Source organism: Blennius ocellaris, assembly GCF_963422515.1.
Source record: "Blennius ocellaris genome assembly, chromosome: 22".
Taxonomy (NCBI): Eukaryota; Metazoa; Chordata; class Actinopteri; order Blenniiformes; family Blenniidae; genus Blennius; species Blennius ocellaris.
The window spans coordinates 3,889,633-3,913,338 of NC_137671.1; the positions used below are offsets into that span (position 1 = coordinate 3,889,633).

A 23,706-nucleotide genomic window follows, 5' to 3' on the forward strand; every position below is an offset into this window, starting at 1 on the left:
TCGCGCCGAATTGACAGATCACAATTGATTGTAAACATCTGTCCCGTCATTACTCATGAGATACTTAGCCAGTCATGCACATTATTATAGAATATTGAAAAGCAATCTAAATTTAGTTTATTGTTCATCTGCTCAGAACTGAATGTTCACTTTTCATTCACTTTAAACAGGCAGATCTGCTTTCAATGTCTTGTTTGGTTTGACAAAGTTTTAATGGTAAATAGATCACAGATGTGGAAGCATGAGTCTGTACTTCACATGTCCTGACCTCAGCGGAGTCTTTTAAAAACCTGCTTTGTAACTTTGGGGCAGTCCTGGCAACGCAACCAGACGAGGATTTCCTGGGTAAAGCTTAACGGACTCGTGCGGAGGGCAGACGAGGGGCTCTGAAAGAGGAATGCAGCAACATGCGACTGGACTTGGAAAAGAGCGCCCACGAGCTGAAGCATTCCTGAGCTGGTTTCACATCAATCAATGTTTTTTTTCCCGCCACAACATCCCATCCAGGAAAGCCCTGTTTTACATACATCCTCACGTCACGATCATCTGATGAACAAATGTGGGGTAATTGTGCAGCAGATCATGTAGATTCACGCTGTCAACTTTCAGTGTTTCTTCAGATGTGATGATTAATGTAATCTGATTTACACAAAAAGACCAAAGTGATGTGTTTCGACCAGAATCTGACTCCTACTTTTGCAGACGAAACTTCAGCTGAACTTAAAGAGTGACTCAGTCAATAAAGTGACCCACACAGTGACGACAGCTGAGCTAATGTGTCACACAAACACGACAACAACACAACTAAGTGACCGATATCAAGACAGGATGAAGACAAAGTAGACTTTATTTTCAGTAACTAGTCAAATGAATCCACCGCAACCAGCAGCTAGTAAGTGTAAATAAATCAAGCACAATTCATTTGGCAGTAGCAAATGACCTCGACTTCTATTTACAGTAATAGAGTTCTACAGCTATTCAAAGCAGTGACGAGTGACTAATGATTTTAAACATGTGCAAACTTCTGTGTCAAGTAAAGTTTTTTGACTGCTATTTGAAGCAATAACAGTAATTGAGCAAAGTCAGGCAGCCTTGCTTCTATTTAACATCGTCACTGGTATTCATAAATGGAATTGAGTAAAGCCAGACAACAAGCTTGATAACATTCTCAAGTGAAAAATGAAAACTTTTGTAGCATTTGTTTCCGTTTCCATGGCAATGGTGCTCGGAGCCATCGAAAATGCAACTTTTCGAATACACCAACTAGTGGCCTAAGATGCCAACAGCATTACTTTCTTTGTTTCTGCCATTTCTGGGTAAACGGACATCGTTTTCAAAACATTGCCGTATCAACGCAAAACGTTTCTGAAGTGAAAAGGCAACAACATTGTGATTTCATGTGAAATTTGTAAATGAGGTCTAAAAGTCTACTTTTACTTTTACCTCTGCTCGTACTTAAAGCATTGACTGGCAATTTGAGTCAAGTACAAGATTTTCAGTAACTACTAAAAGGAGTATTTGAAGCAATCACTTTAGAAAGTAAAGTGCAAATTTTCAATTCCAAGTAAAGTTACTTTGCCCATTTTTATACTTGCAACTTACAGTTATGAAAAAAGTAATTCCACTGCTATATTGTGTAAAGCAATAAACAAAACTATAACTAAGTACTAATTTTGAGTAAAATGTATCGTTGGGGGGGAGTAGCTGCAAATCAAATCAAACTAGTTGTCTCACACTTTTCTTCCAGTTCTGTAGCACAGAATGTTTTACATGCTTAAAAAGACATTAAAAATAAGGGCGAGATGGCCTCACAGTTTCCGTTAACTCGGGAGCATCCAGTCGTCCGGGCGGCTCCGATCCCACGTGCTCTGTGAGGCGGAAGAAGATCAGTCTGAGTGGGATGAAGTGGAATCACTGGAAAAGACGAGGGCGACGGGTGAAAATAACATTGCACGTGTCGGAGAGGTGAATCGTGGGGTTTTTGGCGCCCAGCTGCCAAACGGAAAGCATCTGCTGAGCCACTTCGCCATCAGACACGCACACACACACACACACACACACACACATCTGTTTCTTCAAACCGTCTCGTTGTAAAACACAACTGGAGGCCAGTGTATCTTAGGTCTCTGCTCCAACATGTTCCCTCTCGGAAGAGGAAAACTCAGGCTGCGGTGATGCAGAAACTGGCGAGGTCGCAGTGAGGACGGGACCATTTTTTAAAACTGTATACAGATGATAAACAAACCGGACCGCTCGGAGAAAGCGAGCGTGTAAGCAAAGTGTGAGTAAACGGTTGGTGTCGGGCTCCCCGGGGGCCCCGTACACTTCGGCGCAGTCGGTTTTGAAAGCAAACACTTAATAAAGTGGGCAGGCAGTGGTCTGACGACTCGGCCAGGGCTCCAGGTCTCACACAAACACTGTGAGACAAACACTACGCTTTAACCGGCCGCTCATGCTCTGCCATCCCCGCTCCCGACGTCGCGGGTTCCTGAGGGTGTTTACACTGAAGCTAAACACCCATTAGCAGGAACCGTTGAAACAAAAACTGGCAGACAACCGGTCGTCGGAGTCACTTCATAATTAATTCTTCTCCGAAAAACTAAATAAGCCACAGAGTCGACGTTCCAGTCGGAGAATCAACAAACATCCACTTTCTCTGAAAAAATCGGAGCGTTTATAAAGCGTTTTACAGTGTTTTTACGTGATGGATTGCTTCTCTTCCAGTTCGACGTCTCAAGCGTTGGGCGTTCGCTCATTACTCGTGCAGATCTGGATCCGAGGAGTCCCGCCAGGATCCATCTTAGGCCCACGGTTATTTTTGAAGAGTTTTAAAGCTTTGCTGTTATATTGTCTTTAAAAGTCAATAGTTTTAAAGACAATTCTACATATTAAAGTGTAACTTTGTTATGAGACTATGTGGAGCGTACATGAGGATTCATTACAGGGAATCAGGAAGAGGAAACACTTTTGTGGTTATGTGGTGCAGTTTGACGATTCTTCCTGCTTTTAGTTACACGGTGACCATAATTCGAGAAGACTTTGAACCTTGGTGATTTGGGGGTCTCTTTCGCTCTTTTTCCCTTTTTAACATTTCGCCTCAGGGTTGCGCTCGTCAAAAGAACGATGAGGGATCGGTAGATCCTCATCACTGTGGCCACTCAAGACATCTGAAACATTACACTCTGCTACAGTCATGTTGTGTTTTGTTTTGTTCTGTTTGAATGTTTACCCTTGGAACGACAAGGTAACTCGCTGTACGGCGAGGACGTTAAATATATGGTCAAAAGTGGCCCAACTGGCAATGCTGTTTGTGAAACAAAACTACAAAAACATGCATGCAGAGAACAATACACTGTAGTAATTGTCAATGGGAGTACAAGGACATTTGTCACGACAGATGATGAAGTGTATTGTAGATTAGTACACAGTGGAAGGTGTATTAAGACATTTTTCCCCAATTCACACAATGAAGTTGGAAGTCGGTGCCATTTTCAAAAAGTAGCGTTTTCACTGAGCATCGTATGGACACCCAAAAGACAATGAACGTTTTGTGTTTTTCACATGAAAAACCAAAGGAAAACCCACTACTGACACCTAGTACAAAAATGTAAACTCTGCAAATCTTTAAACTTCTTTAAACTTAACCTGCAGATCAGTGTGCTCAGTATTTTATACACACGGAAACAAATAACTCAAAGCTTCTGTTTACAGCTCAGTTCAGACATTTCAGACAATAAATCACAAAGGAGCCATAAAATCACTGTGTTTTCCGTGGGTGTAGTCTAAAAATGAAAAGTATGTTGGATTTGGTTTTATGGATGAACACGCACACACATCACGTCACACGAGGAGCTTCAACATCAGACTCTGTGCATCTTTAAAAGCAATCATCTCCCCCGACTGGAAAGGCGTTGCATTTCAACGTCTCGCCCATCACCTCCACAGCGGCGGCGTCATTTCGAATGCGTCATGCGAAGCCTCCCCGTGAGACCGCTCCACTTGCCGCTGAGCTGCGCCCCTCCAAATCTGATTAGCTGCGCCGGGCTTCACAACACTGCAGCTCCCATGTGAATCCGGAGCTCCGATAAGGAGGGGAGTGAGAAAAAAACCTCAGCCAACTTCCAGCCTCGCTCCTCTTATCGAAGCTCCGTCGCGATGTGGTGGGAAAGCTGAGAAGTTTTGCAAAACTGGAAAGATTGTGAGGTTGTGTTTTAAGAATGAAATTCTCATTGGAGTTTGGCCTTGAGCGAGGGAGTGGGGGACCCTGGTTTGAGTTCACACTCGACAAATCTTCGCGTTGAGATTTGTGTAAAAATGGAAGCATCTTTAAAGTCCCTTATAAGGAGCTTTAACACATTCAGTGACTTGTGCATGCGATTTGTGTCGGAAAAAGTTTGTATTTTAATGATGAATGATACACGTACAAATATTATGACTGTGATATTCTGTTCATCCGTGTGGATCCAGTAGCTGAATCACCAGCAATGACACATAATGATTCAATCTGTGTCTTTTGTTATTTAGTTTTGAAAAAAAAAAATGACAGGATGTTAATTTAAAACACTACGAATATCCCTCAAAACAATATACTTAAAAAAAAAATCTGTTAAAAATAGGTGAAAACAGTCATTCAACTATAATTGCCATTGTTGATGTAACTTGATTCAAAAAATCATTAAAATCCTTGTGTAATCATCCAATGCTGAGTCATCCTTCAAATAATCCAGTTTTAAGAACACAAAAGCAGGAGAAGATGCAAAAATTAGTGTTCAAAGTACAGCAGCAGAGTACAAATATTTTAAATGTTATCTCCACCGTTAGTCTCTGAGGTGTTTTTATGAAAAACTTGGGTTCGTTCTTGGAATCCGGAGTGAGCAGGAGGTTTGTTCTCAAGGCTCACGCTGTGTTGTTGGCTCTGCTCCTCAGTGAGGCATCTATCTATCTATCTATCTATCTATCTATCTATCTATCTATCTATCTATCTATCTATCTATCTATCTATCTATCTATCTATCTATCTATCTATCTATCTATCTATCTATCTATCTATCTATCTATCTATCTATCTATACAGTTGCAGCATTGTTTGTCATGTTTTATGGTAGTTTTACAGACAAGATAAAAACTATTCTCTCCTCTATCATCTCTAATCCATTTCTCCCATCATCAGTATCATCAGTTTTATCACTGTATATTTTATAACAATTCAGGTTGTTGTTACACACTGGGCTCTAAAAAGACTCATCATATTGCAGCAGTATTTGGATGTTTTTGACGTGTTTTCATTTTTTTTATACAGTGGGGATTGAAAGTTTGTCCCCACCCGGGTCAAAATGTGTATAAATGTGAATATTGAAGCTGAGGGAAGCTGAAAATATCTCCCAAAGGCATGAAATTACAGATGAGACATTCCCATGACTTCAAACAAAATTGGGTTTTATTTACATGTTTAAGTAACAGAAAACAAAAAACAGGCTCCTAGAAAATGGCGTCTCTGGTTCACCATTGCGAAGCTCTTCTCTTCTTCTGTTGTTTTGCTTTCTTCGCTTGTCTTCTGCTCACAAACTTCTTTCCTTGTCCCAAATCTGAAAAACAAAATGTTTGTTGTGTTAAACAATGCTGGATAAACATCAGATCATCAGAGATAAAGTTTGGACAAAATGCCTGTTGACAGTCTCTGCATGGTCCAACTCCTCCAGGTGCTTTTCGTCGTTTGAAGTCTTTTCTTCACTGAAGGTGATGCTCGCAAAAAGTGGCTGTATATATTCATCTTCCTCAGAGCTGCAATCGTCACACTCCACCACGTGTTTGCTGTAAGAATTCACATTGGAAAATGAATTATCATTCCACAGCTTGCAAAAGCACAATGCTGTTGAATATTTGGAACACTTAGCAGCTACTGCATTGGTTTGTTTGTTTAAAAGACTCAAAATCATCAGATAGATAAAGTTTGGACAAATACCTGTTGACAGACTCTGAATGGTCTGCTTCCTCCATGTGGTTTTCGTTGTTTAATCTGTTGTTTTCACTGAAGGTGATGCTGGCGAAAAGAGGCTGAAAAGAGGCTCCTGCAGATTCAACACACCCAGGGGCCCTGGAACCCCCATGTCTGCTAGAGAAACACACCCAGGGGCCCTGGAACCCCCATGTCTCCTACAGAAACACACCCAGGGGCCCTGGAACCCCCATGCATGCTAGAGAAACACACCCAGGGGCCCGGGAACCCCCATGCCTGCTAGAGAAACACACCCAGGGGCCCTGGAACCCCCATGTCTCCTAGAGAAACACACCCAGGGGCCCTGGAACCCTCATGCCTGCTAGAGAAACACACCCAGGGGCCCGGGAACCCCCATGTCTCCTAGAGAAACACACCCAGGGGCCCGGGAACCCCCATGTCTCCTAGAGAAACACACCCAGGGGCCCTGGAACCCCCATGCCTGCTAGAGAAACACACCCAGGTGCCCTGGAACCCCCATGTCTCCTAGAGAAACACACCCAGGGGCCCGGGAACCCCCATGTCTCCTAGAGAAACACACCCAGGGGCCCGGGAACCCCCATGTCTCCTAGAGAAACACACCCAGGGACCCTGGAACCCCCATGCCTGCTAGAGAAACACACCCAGGTGCCCTGGAACCCCCATGTCTCCTAGAGAAACACACCCAGGGGCCCTGGAACCACCATGTCTCCTAGAGAAACGCACCCAGGGGCCCTGGAACCCCCATGTCTCCTACAGAAACACACCCAGGGGCCCTGGAACCACCATGTCTCCTAGAGAAACGCACCCAGGGGCCCTGGAACCCCCATGTCTCCTAGAGAAACACACCCAGGGGCCCTGGAACCACCATGTCTCCTAGAGAAACACACCCAGGGGCCCGGGAACCCCCATGTCTCCTAGAGAAACACACCCAGGGGCCCGGGAACCCCCATGTCTCCTAGAGAAACACACCCAGGGGCCCTGGAACCCCCATGTCTCCTAGAGAAACACACCCAGGGGCCCGGGAACCCCCATGTCTCCTAGAGAAACACACCCAGGGGCCCTGGAACCCCCATGTCTCCTAGAGAAACACACCCAGGGGCCCTGGACCCCCCATGTCTGTGATGATGTCAAAATCTTCCAGTCGAGCCCTGGAACGATGAGACGGGGCGGCGAAGAGGCGGCCGACGTGTCCGAGGCCGTGACGGACAGACGTCCGCGACCCCGTGACCTCAGCCCGTTGTTGATTCTGCAGCTTAGAACTGGCCGCTCCTCCCACATCTGGACCTTCACTCTGTGTTTGACACCCGATGGGAATGACAGTAATTTGCCTAATAAAATAGAAGGTGGAAAAAAAATTTGCTTATAAAAAGTTTGTTCCCCCTCAAGAACACGTTGGGAAGATGGAAACTTCAAAGAGGATGTTTTTCAATTCATCTAACTAAAGAGCTTCAATTATTTTTTCATAATATCCGACGTTTCCATGGGTTCTTCTTTGGCGGGGTTCCACGCACTCCTCGTAAACACTCCATATTACATCATTTAATTTGCTGCAGAGTGGGCACATAGACTGTATATGTATATGCTGTATACGTGACACGCGGTGACATCCACTCTCGCCGCCTGAGAGAAAGCTGAAGCATGAAAACATGCCTGACAGCTGTGGAGGGAGAACACATGTAGCTGATAAGCTCCGAGTTAAAACAACGTCTCCACCAGGAAAGACAGCATTTCTCCATAAGACTCCGTTCCAGCTCGCGCACAGACGTGCACTTAAAGGCAGATATGAATGTGCCACGTCTTATTGTTTTCACCTCGAAACACATGGTCACGTCTTCAAAGGGGACTTCAGAGACAAAATTAATGAAATGAGATTATTGGTGCATGAATGCACAGGTTTGTCATCTATATGATCAGGTTCATGTGTTGAAGCTCACAAACAGCTGCACAAATCAAATAACGACGAAGTGATGAATGAGGATCATGTTGGAAATGCTGCCACCTACTGAAAAAAAATACTAATTACAGGCGTTATTTGGTCCCCGTTGGTCTCCCAGCCCTGCAGGGTGAGACAGCCGTGTTGGGCTGCAGGACCTCTTCTGTGTGGAGTTTGCATGTTCTCACAGTGAAAGCACAGAGCAAGAGTTCTGAAAATCCTGGTACATAATTCAGTTTAACTAATATTCTGATTCACATTTTTTTTTTTTAATTCCCCACAATGTAAATACTAACCATCACTTGTGCAATTCAAATCCTAGAGCAAGGGTGTCAAACTGAACTGATAAAAATAATGCCACAATTACTTTTAAATTGAAACTATAAAGCTTGTTTTTGTTGTACCACAAACTGTACGTGATGAAAATGTAAAACAAACTACTACAGAAAATGTCTCCAATCTCAACATAAAGACAATGTTAATCAAACTTCCTGGTGCAAAATACAGTGACATTTTAAAACGAAGTCTCCTGAAGTTGTTACACTGTGCATGTTTTTACAAATTCACCCCAAATGGTGGTTTGTTTCCTTTCATTTTCAGTAGGAATCGTTTGGTTTTGTGAAATTTCCATCATGTATACTCTGCGCCACGACAAAGAAATAGGTTTAAAGGTTCAATTTAATTGATTGAAAGTGAATAAAAGTGTTGGTGAGTCTCTTTTTTGGAAGTGAATATTTGTAAAAAGCTACATAATAGAGATCCTTCACCTCGCTGCACGGGTCCTCTGATCCACAGACAGTAACATCGATGGTAGAGATGGATGTAATTTTTACTACGAATTGTTCAGATAAAAAAAAAAAAAAAAAGACTTAAAAAAAAAAATTCATGTATACTATGGGTCATGACAAAGAAGACCTAAAATGTTAAATATAAAGCTTATCATGCACTATCTTTGGCTCAATAAATATGAAATTAGGTTGAATGTGGCAGCCGAGTTATACGTTTGACACTCCTGTGCATTCTTTAGAGAGATTCAAACCAGTTTTCATTCAAGTCTTTCAATCAGATGAGTTTGCTGTATATTTTATTCCTGCTTCATGCTCATATGTGAATGTAATGAAGCATTACAGCATGGATCGGGTTCAGTCTGTATTCTAATTGCCTGGAATCACAGCCACCAGATAAGAGAGATTTCACAGATTTCTATGAAGAACAACCAAACAACTGAAGCAGATCAGGTTGCAAGCATTTGGAAAATAATTCCCTTGATTAACCGGAACGTGTCTAGACTGCACTGATTACATGATTATATCCTGTATTTTTGGATTGGAACAGATTAGACTGCTCAGTTATTTCCTGATGTACAGATATTTGCATTTCATAATGTATCAGTATTGCTGAATGACGACACAGTGATATACAGGCTGCGTCCACTTGGTGGTGCTCACTCAACATGCATGGACTTCCACATGACATTTTGGAGATAATACACTAACTGGATGAATTATTACAGACTCATTTTTTATGACGCACGGTAATAAGTCAGTAATCCACTTTTTTCTTTGCTTCTTCTGCTCCTTATTAAATCTGTGCTATAATCACAGAGGAGGAGAAGCAGCGTAGTCAGTGACATTAAAACTTTAATGCCATTAAACGGCAGATTGTGCAAGAAAAAAAAAAGGGGGGGTTTGCATTTGGAAGATTTCTAAATGAAACCGAAGAATTAAATAACTCTGGGAATGCACCGATGAGACAGGAATGCGTACTAAATGACAGACTTCTACATTTGTAACTCAGATTCTTGACGTAAGTTAAACCAGGGGTGTCAAACATAAGGCTAATTTCAAAGAAAACATGGATTTTGGCAATTTTGTGTTTGTGTTGTTTGGACAGATTAAAAAAATTAATACCTTAAGGTTATTATGGCACTATTTTACAGGTCCGACCCATTTAAAATGACATTGGACTGCATTGATTCATGAACCAACATGTATTTGCCACTCCTGAGATATTTACACTTCTTTTTATATGTATACTGATAAATAATATTTACTCTTATTGCCAATAAAATAAAATAAGCTTTGAAGGTCATATTCATAGTTTCTGTGAACTTCTGCAGCTTCCTGGGGGGAATGCAGCAACCGGCTGGGATTCGAACCACAAACTTAGTTCTCCAACCTGGGACCCACCATTTATAAGGCAAGTGACCACATTTGGTAACTTCTTGTTTCTTCTGAAATACACCTATTCCAGATCAAGATAATGAACGACTTGGTGTGTAAAAGGGTGAATTTAAGTCCTCTTTATCCAATTTTGATGAAAGTTGATGCAATGCATCATGAAGCACGCACGATTCCAGTCATTTTCATGTTATTACTGATTTGCTTCTATTCAAAAGGCATGTAATGTTGATTATCAAGGCTGAATGAAACAGTACAAAAGTTTAAAAGGCTTGAAATGTCTTTTCACAACATCGTCAAATGATGAAATGTATTAAATCTGAGCCTGTAGCATCAAAGTAAACCTCCTACACCAATCAATATGTTCATATTCTACAGTATGCAGTGATTTGAGCACATTGATTTGGGATTTTCTTGTAATATCTGAAACATTAAGGGGTTATATGAGGTTATTCTTTCAATTTTGTTCAACACAATGATGAAGGATAACATTTATCCCACTTTCTCGACTCTACGTCAATCCGTGACCTGATAACGCCTAAGAAATCTCATCACCGTCATCGTCATCATCATCGTCGTTTGAACAGTTGAGGGGATAAATGCTGATTTTTCTGTCCTGGAAGGAAACTGCTCGCCGCAGAGATCTTTGGTTCCTCATCAATCATCCCTCAGAGTGAATTTGGAGCCGGAGCTCTGCACGACATGCTGAGAAAGACGAAGAGAAAAAAAAAAAAACCTGTGATCAACATATGCATTTTTAAAAGACACTGCTGCAGGAAATGACAAAAGCCACTCCCAGACTGCATAAAAGCTCAAACTGAGGATGTAAAACTAATCGAGTCAAGGAGGGAAAACAACACAAAATACGATATATGCACTCCGATCCACTCTCAGACATGCAGAGTGCACAAAAGCTTATTAGGACAAGTACCGAGTTCCCAAAAACAAGTGTGGGGGAGGGAGGGGGGGGGGGGGGGGGGGGAGAGTAGCTTTTGAAGCAAACAGCCATCAGACAGTTCACACTTTGGTTAAATGAGCAATCAATGGTATTGATGTACACAGACTCTTAAGTACACCATTTTTATTCAGACTGGTTCTTTTTTTTAAGCTGACAAATCAAACGAGCTGAGCAATCTCTCCTCGACAGAGCCAACGACGTCTGGTTACTGTGCATCCAGTTGTGGATGTTTGTCCTTTTTTTTTTTTTTTTTTTCCGGGTTTTGAAGTCAGGCCGAGAAAGTCAGAAAAACAAACTCCGGGGGCGTTTAAAAGTATCAGCGGTGCTTCTGAGACTTCAGCCGTGTTGAAAGTTGTGGGAGTTTACTCAAGCTCACTGGGATTAATGAGGCCGTCCTCCAGTTTGCACAGGAAGCTGCGACGCTTGGTTTGAGTTCCTCGCAGTGAACAAATACGTCGGATCAGACGTAATGCGTGACAGTTGCAACGGATTGGGAGGGAAAACAAACCGAGGAGAAATACAGTCAAAACAGGAATCTTAAAGGTCCCATGTTATACAGTTGTTTTTTTTTTGTTTGTTTTTTTGAACAATTTCACGTAGGTGTCAGAAGACCAACAACACTGTATTCAAAGTGTATTTCCAGACTATGGAAAGAGGTTCCATGGGCTAATGTTTCTGGTGGATTTCTCGCCAGTGCTCGGAAAAACACTGTTTATCCCAGAAGGAGAGGCTCCTGAAGAAGGTGAGACTCTGCGGCAGGACATTTCAGAACAGTTCGAAAGTTGTCACAGTCACTACCGAGTAGCTAACCTTAGCTCCTGCTTTTTTTCATATTATCCTGAATTTATTTACATTTCTCCTTCATGACATCATGAAGGGGAAATCTGAATCACCTGTATTAGCACAAAATCACAAAAAAATGAAGCATGCAGGGGAGAAAGATGACAGTTTCTTCACATCTCGGACCGCCTACAGAATATGGGGACATATATTAATGATAGGAAACTATTCTGAAATCAATTTAGCATAATATGGGATATTTAAAGCCACTGAAACGCCAGTGTAATCAGAGAAGTAATGAAAGTAAAATAATCTTGACATTTCTACATTTATTTGCACAGGTACATTGTACTATTAGTGCATTTATTCATCTTACAGCTATACAAGTGAAGAGTGTGTCATATTGTCTCAAAGTCGGTGCCAAAGTGTGTCAATAGTTGCAAACCACAGCAAAACAGGCACATTAAAACCATTAAACCTGATGTGGATAAAACTGTAGACTAACACTGTTCTCTAAAATTATGGGTTGGGACAAGGACACAATCATCTTCTACCTGCTGGTAAGTGGATTTAAATATGGCTATTGTCTGGCAATGCTCTGAATGAAGAAAGGAGAAAATTGTAGGAACCCGTAGCTAGAATTAAAGCAATTTGAAGATGATGATGGATTTTCAAGGCAAACCAAAGAGAGAAAGGCTGAATCATCTGTCTAGGGTTTGCAGCACTGCCTCACACATAAGACTGTAAACTGCACTAAAGTCTGGAGCTTTATTCTCGACCTTGTAGCTGTTGAAGTCAATACCTGGGCCCACTTCATTCAGCCAGAGAAAACCTGTCAAACCGACACACTTATGCAGCACCTGCAAATAGTTCAATACAACACATAAATGCAAGACTGTATGAAAGTAACATTGGGGCTATGCCAAAACAGAAGCCAAGGACTGTAACGTTATTTACTGAACAAGCATCGGAATTAGAGATGATCTCTTTCGAAACTACCGTGTCGGATTCCTTCTCAAAAGAGTTTGAGGTCTTTTTGAATGGCTCGAAACAGCTGGATCATCGTGTCGTTCCACATCGCTCTCTGGTGCCGGTCGGTGACTTGAGCCAGCGTCTGGGTGCTGTAGACCAACGTCAGCACCGTCCTCTCGAAGTCCGCCCAGCTCAGAGGCTGCTGGCGCCTGTCGAGCTCGGCGGTCAGCCGGCGGATGTCGGAGAGCGTCTTGGGCAGGATGTCCTCGCAGAGGACTTCCAGCTTCTCCACGCACTTCAGTGACGCCAGCTCCTCGTCTGGGATGAGCAGCGACTGAGCCTCACCTTGGATTTCCATTCCAGCCAGGAGAATCTGCACATCCCAATTGAGTTCAGAAAAAACTCATTATACTGGGCAAATTTAACATTCGTGTCGCTGTTGATAATGATAGCCTCAACATTGCAAGGAAATAAAGATGAAATAAGAATAAACATAAAGACGAAAAGGGACCAGCATTGTGGAAAAACTGACCTCAAAAAGGAGATTGGCGTCCTCCACCGAGCGCTGGAACGTGGGGTTAATCAGTGTATGTGTCCCACGCTTTATCCTGTACGCAGACGGGTATAGAGCTGGAACACACAGAACAAATGCTTCGGTTGAGATGATCCGCCTGGCATTCAAGAGTCTCGGCTTCACACTGTCTGAATGGACAGGCGTGTGTGTGTGTGTGTGTGTGTGGGCCACAGGTTGAATAAGCAGAGATTCATTACTGCTTCAACATCACGGAGGTGGAGAAGACTCTGACTGCAGCTGTGAAGGAGGTGAATTGGCCTTCGACCAGCTCCGTATGTTGGCGAGTTCTGGTGAAGGCAGAGGTGAGACATCTGCAGGTTTGTTCCAGGGGAGGGCAGCTGTGATCAACTTCATTTTGGCAGATATCAGAATGTCACTGCCTGTGAGCGGCAGACCGTTCTATCACAAGGCTGCACATGTTATCCGTTAGTGGAAAGGTGAGTACATCATGGAAATATTATTCCGCAAATAAAGGCCACAGATTGATTTGAAGAAACATGTTGTCAGGCTCAGTTTTACACGACAACAATTCAAGTGAAAACGCTGTGTATTTTTGCTTTTTCGTTTCGTTGCTTTTCTACTTTTGAGAGTCTTAGTTTCATTTAAAAAAATAAATAGCTTATTTTATTTGTCTTAATCTACTGTGCCCCTATGTTCAATTCTGGTTTTATCCAGGAATTCTCTGACCTTTTATCAAACTTAATGGTGCACTATGACAGAGTTCTTATCCTCGGTGGTTTTAACATTCATGTGTGTTGTCCCTCCTCTTCTTTTACTTCAGACTTTCTTCAACTTTTAGACATTTTTAACCCAGTTTGTGAAGCAGCCCAGCCATGACATGGGACACATGCTTGACCTATAGTCTCTGTAGAGATAACCTGATCTTGGCTGAATTTGCCGTCTCTGATCCCAAAGCAGTGCTCGTTCAGATTCCTCTCTCTATTACTGAGTCAAAACCCACCGTCCAAATTTGCTCCCACCCCATAAACCTTGCGCAGCTTTAATGCCAATTTCCATTTATTTATGCAGACGACACACAACTGTACTTTCCGCTAAAGCCTGGCACGACAGGCACTTCCTCCATCCTTTCCTGCTCAGAAAAGGCAAAGAGCTGGATGACAGAATTAATTTTTTTACAAATAAATTCCTTAAAAAACCGAAACCCTTTTTTTATCGCCCCTTATGGACCCAGTTCTGGTTTTAGTTGGAGTTATTTTAACAGCCTCTGCTACAGTCTGGGGAGCTCATTGAGCAATGTGTGAAAAAGTGCTGCAATCTTGGTGTCATGTTTGACTCCGGCTTGTCTTTTGACTGCCAGGTGACCAAGGTGGACCAATTGTGCTTTGCGCAACTGAGACGACGAGACAAGTTCAGGTCATTCTTCTCCCCAGCAGCCCTGGAGGAAGTCATACATGCCTTCATCTCATCAAGGCTGGATTACTGTAATTTCCTTCATTCGGGCATCAGAAGATCAAGTTCGATTGCTATTACAGGTCACTCAACTATAAAATGACCCAAGTCTATATATTTATGCATGTGCAGAAACTTTTCTGCAACGATGCGTTTTCACCTGAAACGCTGTCGTGTAAACGAGGCCCAAGTGCTGCCTTTATCAGACAGTGTCGAAATCCAGAAAAGGAAAACGCTATCAATGGAACTTCCAACACGGAACCTGGACAGCGGCATGAACACAGAGACGACGTTGGAAGGAAAACCAGAAGTGTGACTAACAGAAGAATTGAAAAGGTGAAGAGATACGGGGGCTGTTAACCCGAGCTAAACACACCGACAGACTGAGAGCTTATATACACACACCAGGAGGAGAGGCGAGACGAGGTGCAGGTGAAAACACTCGAGGGGCGATCAGGCGGGGTTGAGGGGAGGGAGAAGTGCACTTAAAAACCCACTATAGAGACGCAGCGCACGAGCAGACGTGAATATGTAAAGTAAATCAAAGAAAACAACACGCTCAGGGACCGGAAACACAAGGGATTATAAGGAGATGACACACAAGGAGAAACTCATCAAGCAGGCACATAGAATTCTGAAAAAAAAAAAAGTCTGAACAAGTCTGAAATATCAGGGTGAAGAAGGGTCACATGAGGATTCAGTAGCTGCTTCCCCCCCCTTCCTGTACAGTTTAAATACAGTGCCGCTGCTCGCCAGACACTTGAAATGTGCTCATTTTATGGTTCTTTCTTTCTTCTCGCAGCGCTTCAGGAGCAAAAAACTCAAAGCAAATTTGATTTGTGCACTGGTGGGACTTTGGTAATGGAGTAAGGTAAAACTTCCTCTGAGCTTCTCCAGACATCTCACTCTCCTTTCCATTGCCTCACATATCCTGTTGTTGCCTTCTCGGCGCTCGGCTCGGCTCAGCATGCGAGCCAGCGCGCGGATCGCACACACTGATCTTAATGAGGTATACAGTATAAACACCGCGCTTCGTCTGAGTTTGGATCAAATCCTCCCTCCACCCTACAGCGGCGGCCGCTTCGCCAATCCTGCAGTAATGATTGGCCCCGCTGCCTCGCACACCAGATGCATTTTGGCTTTCCGGCGATGACCCCCCCCCCCCCCCCCCCCCCTCCCCCCCTCCCGTGTACCTGCCTCCTACTTGGGTGACCGCCAGTCTCAATGGCTTGATTTAACAATTCAGCCACCATTCAGAATGTAAAGAGACCCCGCAGCTCTGTTCCAGCGCTGGAATAATAAACTCCACATATTTGGCGCGTCTGTGTAATCCGCCACATATTATCTTGAACCTTTCACCTGTCCCAGCGCCCAAAGCCAAACAGACTCAAAGCCAGGATTTTTTTAATAGAGAAACAGGAGTCAAAAGTCCCAGAAAACAAAGCCTAAAAAGTCCACCCTCTTTGAAAAATCCCCCAGTGGAATATGTAACAAAACTCCTAAAATGTTTTTATTAACTCAACACATCATAAAAAGTAAATGCTCAAAGGTTGTCTTAATCGTTTGACTAACACTTGGACATATGTTCTTTTTTTTTTTTTGGTTCCCTCATTCCAGAGAGATTGAATTATTTTAATGGGTTCTTGGTTGGATGCATTATACGGTGTGTGTGTGTGTGTGTGTGTGTGTGTGTGTGTGTGTGTGTGTGGGTGTGTGTGTGTGTCTATATATATATATATATATATATATATATATATATATAAATAAAGAGTTATTATCCTATGTTTAAAGCCATTTTAGCCAAGTGTTAAGAATCCCTTTTAAAAGGACTCTGTTGAATAAATAGGTTAAAAGTAAAACAAAATGCAATTTTGTGAAATCTTCAGGGAGCCGCTACAGAGGAGCTAAAGAGCCTCAGTCTAATATTCAAGCTCCTTCTGCATAATAGGAATATTTTCGACTGAGTTGAAATGAATAAATAAATCAATAAACTTCATTTGCAAAAGCCTGACATACACAGATTAACACTCTTTACTTTACTTCAGTTGTTCTGTCTTCCAAACATCAGTCCTGATATTTCCCCTGATCCAACACGGACATGCACCTGTGAGCCTTCTTGTACACTGCGGGTGAAAATCTACGCTCCTCATTGACGGAGCGACTCCTGGAGGCGTTATTATCAGCGGAGGTGGATCGCCTGAGCAAACATTAGATTAGATGCTGAACTGACAGACGCTGCAGCTTCAATGGGCCATTGCCGATGTAAACAGAACAGCACTCGGGAGCGGAGGAGTGCTCATTAGAACAAGGGTTACATTGTTAAAGGATGGAGGAGCTGCGGGGAAACGACGGCTCGGAGGCCAACCCGGCACTGATTTACATTCAAAATTAATAATCTGTAATTTACATAAAAAGGCCATCTTCTACTCTCTGTCATTGTTTGCTGTAAGACAATCATCCTTTGGATATTTTGAAGAGAGTTCTCTTTTATGTTTGTTGCGCCGGTGAGAGCAGTTTGGAATACAAATGTTATTGTTACTTAACGCTCAGATGGTTGGAGAATCGTCACCACAGGAAATGAAGATAACCCGTGAGATTGCGACTTTTACTAGGCGAGATGTGGTAATGTTTACTTTTCTTCTTCTTTTTTGTTTTAAGATCGGGCTCGAGTGGACAACTTTCAGGATAAGTTCAAGTGTAGCGCAAAACTTTCATCTTGACAAATGAGACTGAGCATATCTACTACCAGGATGTGTGACGATTATGTCAACTAACTAAACAAAAAGGACGAATGGCATGTCTCCAGCTTTAATAAATGGGGAAGTTTGCGTTCGTTTTCCTCCTGATGGTTCAGTTTCCTTCCACTGTCCATAAACACGTCTTTGAGAATAATTAAGTGACTACTCGTGATGAGTAGTTAAATTGCCCATGATCAGCTGAGAGGAGAACGAGAAGTGGTTCTGTACATACTTCACTGCTCAGTGATCAGCTACATTCATTAGATCCACAAACTAATCATCATCAAATGTCCCAAAAAACGTCTTTGGAAAAACAGGTTTATCTCAACAGGTCTTCCACATCCTGCACACCCACTCGCTGTACTGATCTACTGTTGATGACGTTCCAGCTTATCAACCATCAAATCTACTTAAATGGACACCAAATGTAACGGACAAATAGATGTAAATATCCCCAGAAGGGCCGCAGTAAAATTGTCTGGCAAGAAAGTGTTCCATGGTACAGGAACGGTGACAGGCCGCTGGGTTACATAACATATTCTGGCAAGAATGTGAGAGGAGGAGGCAGAAACATCTGCAGAGCAGCTGATGAAAAGATTAGGAACAGGTGCAGAGGGCTTTTCGAGGTCATGTAATGATAGGAGGCAGAAAAACCTGACGCTCGGTGGATAACAAGGTCAGGAGTGACAGAAAAACCAGTTTCTGAAATCACCTACTTTGAGTAGGAGTTTTGACACTATGACTTTGGACACCCCGATACAAGAGGAGGATAAAAATATCGCATTACAGAGTCAACATGGAGTCGGTTTACAATACGGCTGGTGGCTGGCAGCCTAATTACAGGTGGTTAATGGTGCAGAAAAAGAGCTTGCTGTCACAGTGACAACACATAAAGTCAAGGGACCCATGACGCTGTAGTAGCAACAATGACATCTCAAACCTATGCGGTGGAAAGACACCCACTTGTACTTGTACCGGTAATTTCATGAGACAATACAGATGACTATTACCGTCTACCTGTTATGCACTTCGCATATAAAAATCCTTATGATGGGAACTCAAAGTCAATTCTCAACAAACAGAATTTAACAGAATTTAACCTGATAACAGAAAATAGCTCAACATACCTGACATTTACTGATCATCTGAGTTTCCACAAAAGCTCTATTTGATCTCAATTGGATTTGAATAGCAATTACATCACGGTGGCCTACAAATACAAACTATTGTAATCCTCTGTTATCATGGCGTCCAAATAACTGCTTAAGAAGTCATCAGTTGGTTCAAAATGCTGCAGAAAGAGAACAGACAGGAACCAGCAGGATTCCCATCACTCCAATATTGATATTCTATAACTTATTGATATTTTTAACTATTACTGGTACGTTACAAATACTTTTTTTTCTCTTACTGCTTCTTTATTGATACATTTTAACTATTACTGTTATCTACTGTACTCTCCCTTTCCTGTAGTCTGTGCTTTCTCTCTCTCTCTCCACACTCCGAGTCTGGTTCTGCAGAAAGTCTAGACCTCTGAGTCTGGTTCTGCAGGTTTCTTCATGTTAATAAAAGGGAGTTTCTCCTTGCCACTGTCTCCTCTGCTTGCTCCAGCAGAATTGCTGGATTGTTCTTTGTGCCTTGAGATGACTGTGTTGTATTTGGTGCTGCATAAATAAAAGAAAAATGATTTGAACGAGCCTGAAAAATATGAAACAATATGTTGTTTTTTTAATGTCAACTTCACCCTTTTACAGCATTACTTCAAGTTTAAGGCACTCCAAACATGAGGAAATTGCCCAACTTGAATTTTAAATGTGAGGCAGCAAATGAAAGAAAACTTACTTGCATAACTGGGAACATTTTGTGCAAGATAGGAAAGCAGCATTCAATCTACTTTTGCCTCTAAACATAATACATTTCAATACATTACGGATGCATGTACAACTCCTGGACTACTCAGGCACAAGCACTGCATATGGCGACGCAGACATTTTTCATGTGAAATGAGCCGACACACAATTCGCAGTTGTGCTACTGTTTATGTTTTCTCTTTCGAGCTGATTTATTATTATTTATTTTTTAAATTTCGATGTTGCCTCTCAAAACATCTCTGCCTTTCCTGCAGGTTTCTCCGAGTGCCTCCATTTGCCATGCGTCTTCCCCCTCCCTCTCTCTTGCTCGCCCGCTTGCTCCTCCAGCGCTTCATACGATCAATGTTTGGATGGGCAGGCTTCCCCCGGTGTCATTATGCAGAGGCAGGGAACTTGTAATCTCCTGCTAACTGCTCAGAAGGAGATGAGGGAACAACAAAGATCCATTAATTAGCTGGGCTAAATGGTACTGCTGGCTGGAGGGATGTCTTGATGGGAGAAGGGGAGAAAGCAGAGATAAAACACAAACAAAAACAAAACAGATCTGTGGATGCCCCCAGCATATAATAAAAGAGAAGGGTGAAAAGGGACACAAATTAAGAAAATCCTCTCAGTGTTTGGAATGTAATTTGCCTCCTAATGTTGGTTAATTCAAACGAATCACAATCATCGACTATTCGCTATGTAAAGATAGATTTCATCACCATTGCCCCCGCTGTGACTCCAAACTGAGACGAACGAAACTGCAAAGGAAGTCATAGGGTGTTTGTTTTTGAAGCAGACAAAATGTTCCATTTTGCATATTAGACTAATGGGGGAAGGGGTGAAATGGGAAATGATATGAAGAAATCACAAAGAGGGGAACCAAGGGTCTTCCTGGAAAACATCTACTTCTCGTACTAATATATGATTAGAGGAAAATTCACATTTCAACTCTATGATAATAAAAACCTGAAATGACTTTTGACATCCACAAAACAATGACATGGTGCATTTGACTTCTTGTAGATTAGGAGAAGTGGAGGTGACTGAGCTTCTTCCCAAAGATACAGCTAGATACACACAAATTGACATTTCGAATCGGCAATTTCACATCATAATGTCAAGGTTCATTTCCCTGTCATTCGATCAGTGGAAATGTTTCACAGTAGACATATTTCATCTGAAATAAGTGGCTACTTTACCACAGACTCAACCGCATGAAGAAATTGGCGCATTTGCAACTTTAAATGGTTTGGTCCACTTTACTGCCTGTGGATCAGTGGAAGTGTGGCGGAAACTGATCTAGAGTACGTCACTAACTTGGATAACACCTGTGACCAAGTCTCCAGAAATGTCTTGTGCTTTTATGGACTACGGAGTACCAGAACCGCCGCCGCCGAATATCCTTTGTACTTCAGGTGTGAGAGCTGCGGCCGTATACTCGGCATGTTACATAAAATAATACAGTTTGATAACTGGTCTCATTAGCCGTTTTCTCAATTCAAGCTGAGCTCATCAGTATTTGTTATGCAGCCCGCTATTTTTCTATGTGGATCAAATGACAAATGGTAATGTGAAAGAAGCCGCTGATGGTGACAAAGCAAACACCGAATAATTACCCAAGTTTACAGTTCCCCGCATCTCTGCGGAGTTTCTGAGCTTCAATCAGCTTCAATCAGCACATGCTTTTTTTTTGGTTTTATTTTTGGTTCCGTCTCTTCATGCTCATCCTCAATGAGTCTTTGCGGTGGCGGCAGGCAGCTGAAATAAAATGTGTGTGCATTAGAGGAGTGAGCTTCTAAAGTCTCACAATTTTCTTCTCGGAATTAGAGGGAATGGGTGATGTGTTAAAAGGAGTGCATTTTCCAGGCAATTTTCACGTGAAAGATAGAAGGCTAACAGCTCAAGCTACAAAAACAACTCAAGTTGACTCATATTGTCCTTTCCACTGGACTTCATGCAATGGGACATGGTCGCGTTGTGACTGGCGACAAATCCAGTGTTTTACCCTTTGCCCAATGCTAAGTGGATTAGCCCTCTTGTTTCCCCTGAACAAAGATGGATGGAATTATGCCTTTCCATGTTGGATAGAATAAGAAGTAACGGATTTAAGGTGGGATGGTGGGGGGCACAATGGGGATCTCACAGCGGTCTCGTGGTGAGCGCTCTCACCACATAGAAGTTCCCCAGTTGATGGACATGTTGGGCTCTTTATGTGCCATATTAGCATGTTTTACTTATAAAATCAGGGGCTTATTTCTCCCCCCCTGCGGTAGTCAGTGTAAATTTATGATATTTTGGATCGCAGTGCAAAAATACAACTTCTTTAGTTCTCCTCTGCTGTACTGGTCCTCATAACACAAGTCTCCCTCTATAATGCTCCCAAACTCTTTTGAACACAATGTATTACTCTGTCAAAAATAGTCCCCCCCCAAAATAAAACTGCCAAAGCAACAATAAAAATCGTCTGGACAAGACAGCACAGAAGATGGATGGAAGACTGCCTGTGTTCAAATCCCCAAACTTTGTGTCATCTTCATGTGTCTGAATAGGTTTTCCATCTCAGTTTGTTGGTTTCCTCCTAAATTTCATAAACATAATCTTGTTTGGTACTTGATGGCAGTAAACTGTCTGGAGGTGTGTCGGTCTGTCTTGATCTGTTGGCAGTGTGATAGATTAGAAGTTTGATCAAGATGGGCCCTGTTTTTTTTATTCAAATGATTAAAAGAGGCTCGAGTGCAGATCATTATTGTATTGCTATAATGGATTTAGAAGATTGATGGAAGGAGTTAAGTTAAGAGTTTTTTTCTGCTCCCTCTGAGTAACCACATCCATCAAAAACTTTTAGAAAACAGCAGAAAATTAAATCATAAGTGTCATCTCAAAATAAATCAATAAATTCCTAGTTCCTTTCATGTAGCTGGTTTGTTTTATCACCTTGTGACTGGTCCAAATGATTTTTTTTTTTGCTATGTGAATACTGAGACAGGAATTTCCTCAGCCGGCTCTTCCAGCAACAACACACCAAGTCTCTCTTCACTGGAACTCATATTCTGGTGTTTGGTATGTGAAAAAGTTTCTGATAACTCCAAGAAGATAAACACATTCCTCCACAGCGCCAAAAAACATCTCGACGGTGGCGCCTGGTGAGACATTTCTCAGGTGGGATTCTTCATTAATATTCAATTTCAGCCAGCGTTGTCTTCATTTAAATTAGTATGCTTATAAAACCACATTGCAACAATCTTGGATTTTTTAGTGTGTAAAACAAATAGAAGGTTAAGCTTCATTAGTCCCTTTTAGAAAATGAATGTGTTTTGGGGCTGGCTTTGAAAACTAAAGGTATATCAGGTGTATTTTTAAACAACACATCAAACTGTCTTTTAAAGCATTTTAGAATAAAACCACAAAAAACACATGTTAAATAAACTGTTTGCTTTTATCTGCTCTTAAGTTTTCAGTCATTGATAAATATGAGCATATCAAAACATTGATAAACCTCTGTGCCAAATCTGTGCACATTTGCAAAATTCCAAACACAATTCTCTTTGTGTGCATTTCAAAATAACTGTGATGGAGAAAGTTGAACCTGACCTGAACACACACACACACACACACACACAATAGAAAAAAAAAATCCTCTCTTTTATTAAAGATGATCTATTGACACAAATCATAGTTAAAGTCTACATTTCCAACATCCCTCTCTCGTGACGGTGATGCTGTGATTTGTTGTAGAGAGAGATTGATAGAAACCTCACGAGTGGTGAGTGGGACAGGTGTGTCCACCTACCTTTCCTGCAGGGCTGAGCGGCTGCTTCGCGGATGTTCGTCGACAGGTAAACAAGGACCAGAAAAGCCCTCCACTGCATCGTGTCGATCCCCTCCCCACACACACACACACACTCATGTGCATTCACACAAACCAACACACACACCTGCGCGCTCTCCTCCAGTCAAGGGATGCAATCACTGTCACAACTGTGGATGAGAGCCCTCCTCTTCTCGCCTCTCTCTGTCACACAATAGTTCCATGTGAAGGATCATGCCTTGATTTACAGTATTCGTCTTTTCTGTAGCCTCCACCCTCCCTGCGTGTGCGTGTGTGTGTGTGTGTGTGTGTGCGTGTGTGTGTGTGTGTGTGTGTGTGTGTGTGTGCGTGTGTGTTTCTTCTCCTCTCAGGCCAGGCAGTCTGGGCTCTCATCTGGAAATCATCAGGAGTCGGGGAAATGCCTGCCCTCTTGGCTGGACTTTCCTCACAGCTACTGGATGACTGCTTGACTGGCCCAGTGACTCAGTAACTGTTCAATTGACTGGATAACTCGGTGATT

The 23,706-nt window shown here is 42.3% G+C and overlaps 1 protein-coding gene across 1 annotated transcript; it reads right to left on the bottom strand.

The window, feature by feature from the left end:
• Positions 1-10,710: 10,710 nt before the first annotated feature.
• On the bottom strand, positions 10,711-23,289 carry fam180a (family with sequence similarity 180 member A). Its single transcript, XM_080518022.1, has 4 exons — positions 23,169-23,289; positions 13,333-13,430; positions 12,828-13,173; positions 10,711-10,795 (listed from the first exon to the last, which is right to left on the bottom strand). Exons 1-3 carry the CDS (start codon positions 23,245-23,247, stop codon positions 12,844-12,846), a joined length of 507 nt encoding a protein of 168 aa, XP_080374148.1. The 5' UTR covers positions 23,248-23,289; the 3' UTR covers positions 10,711-10,795; positions 12,828-12,843.
• Between the last annotated feature and the right edge of the window lie 417 nt (positions 23,290-23,706).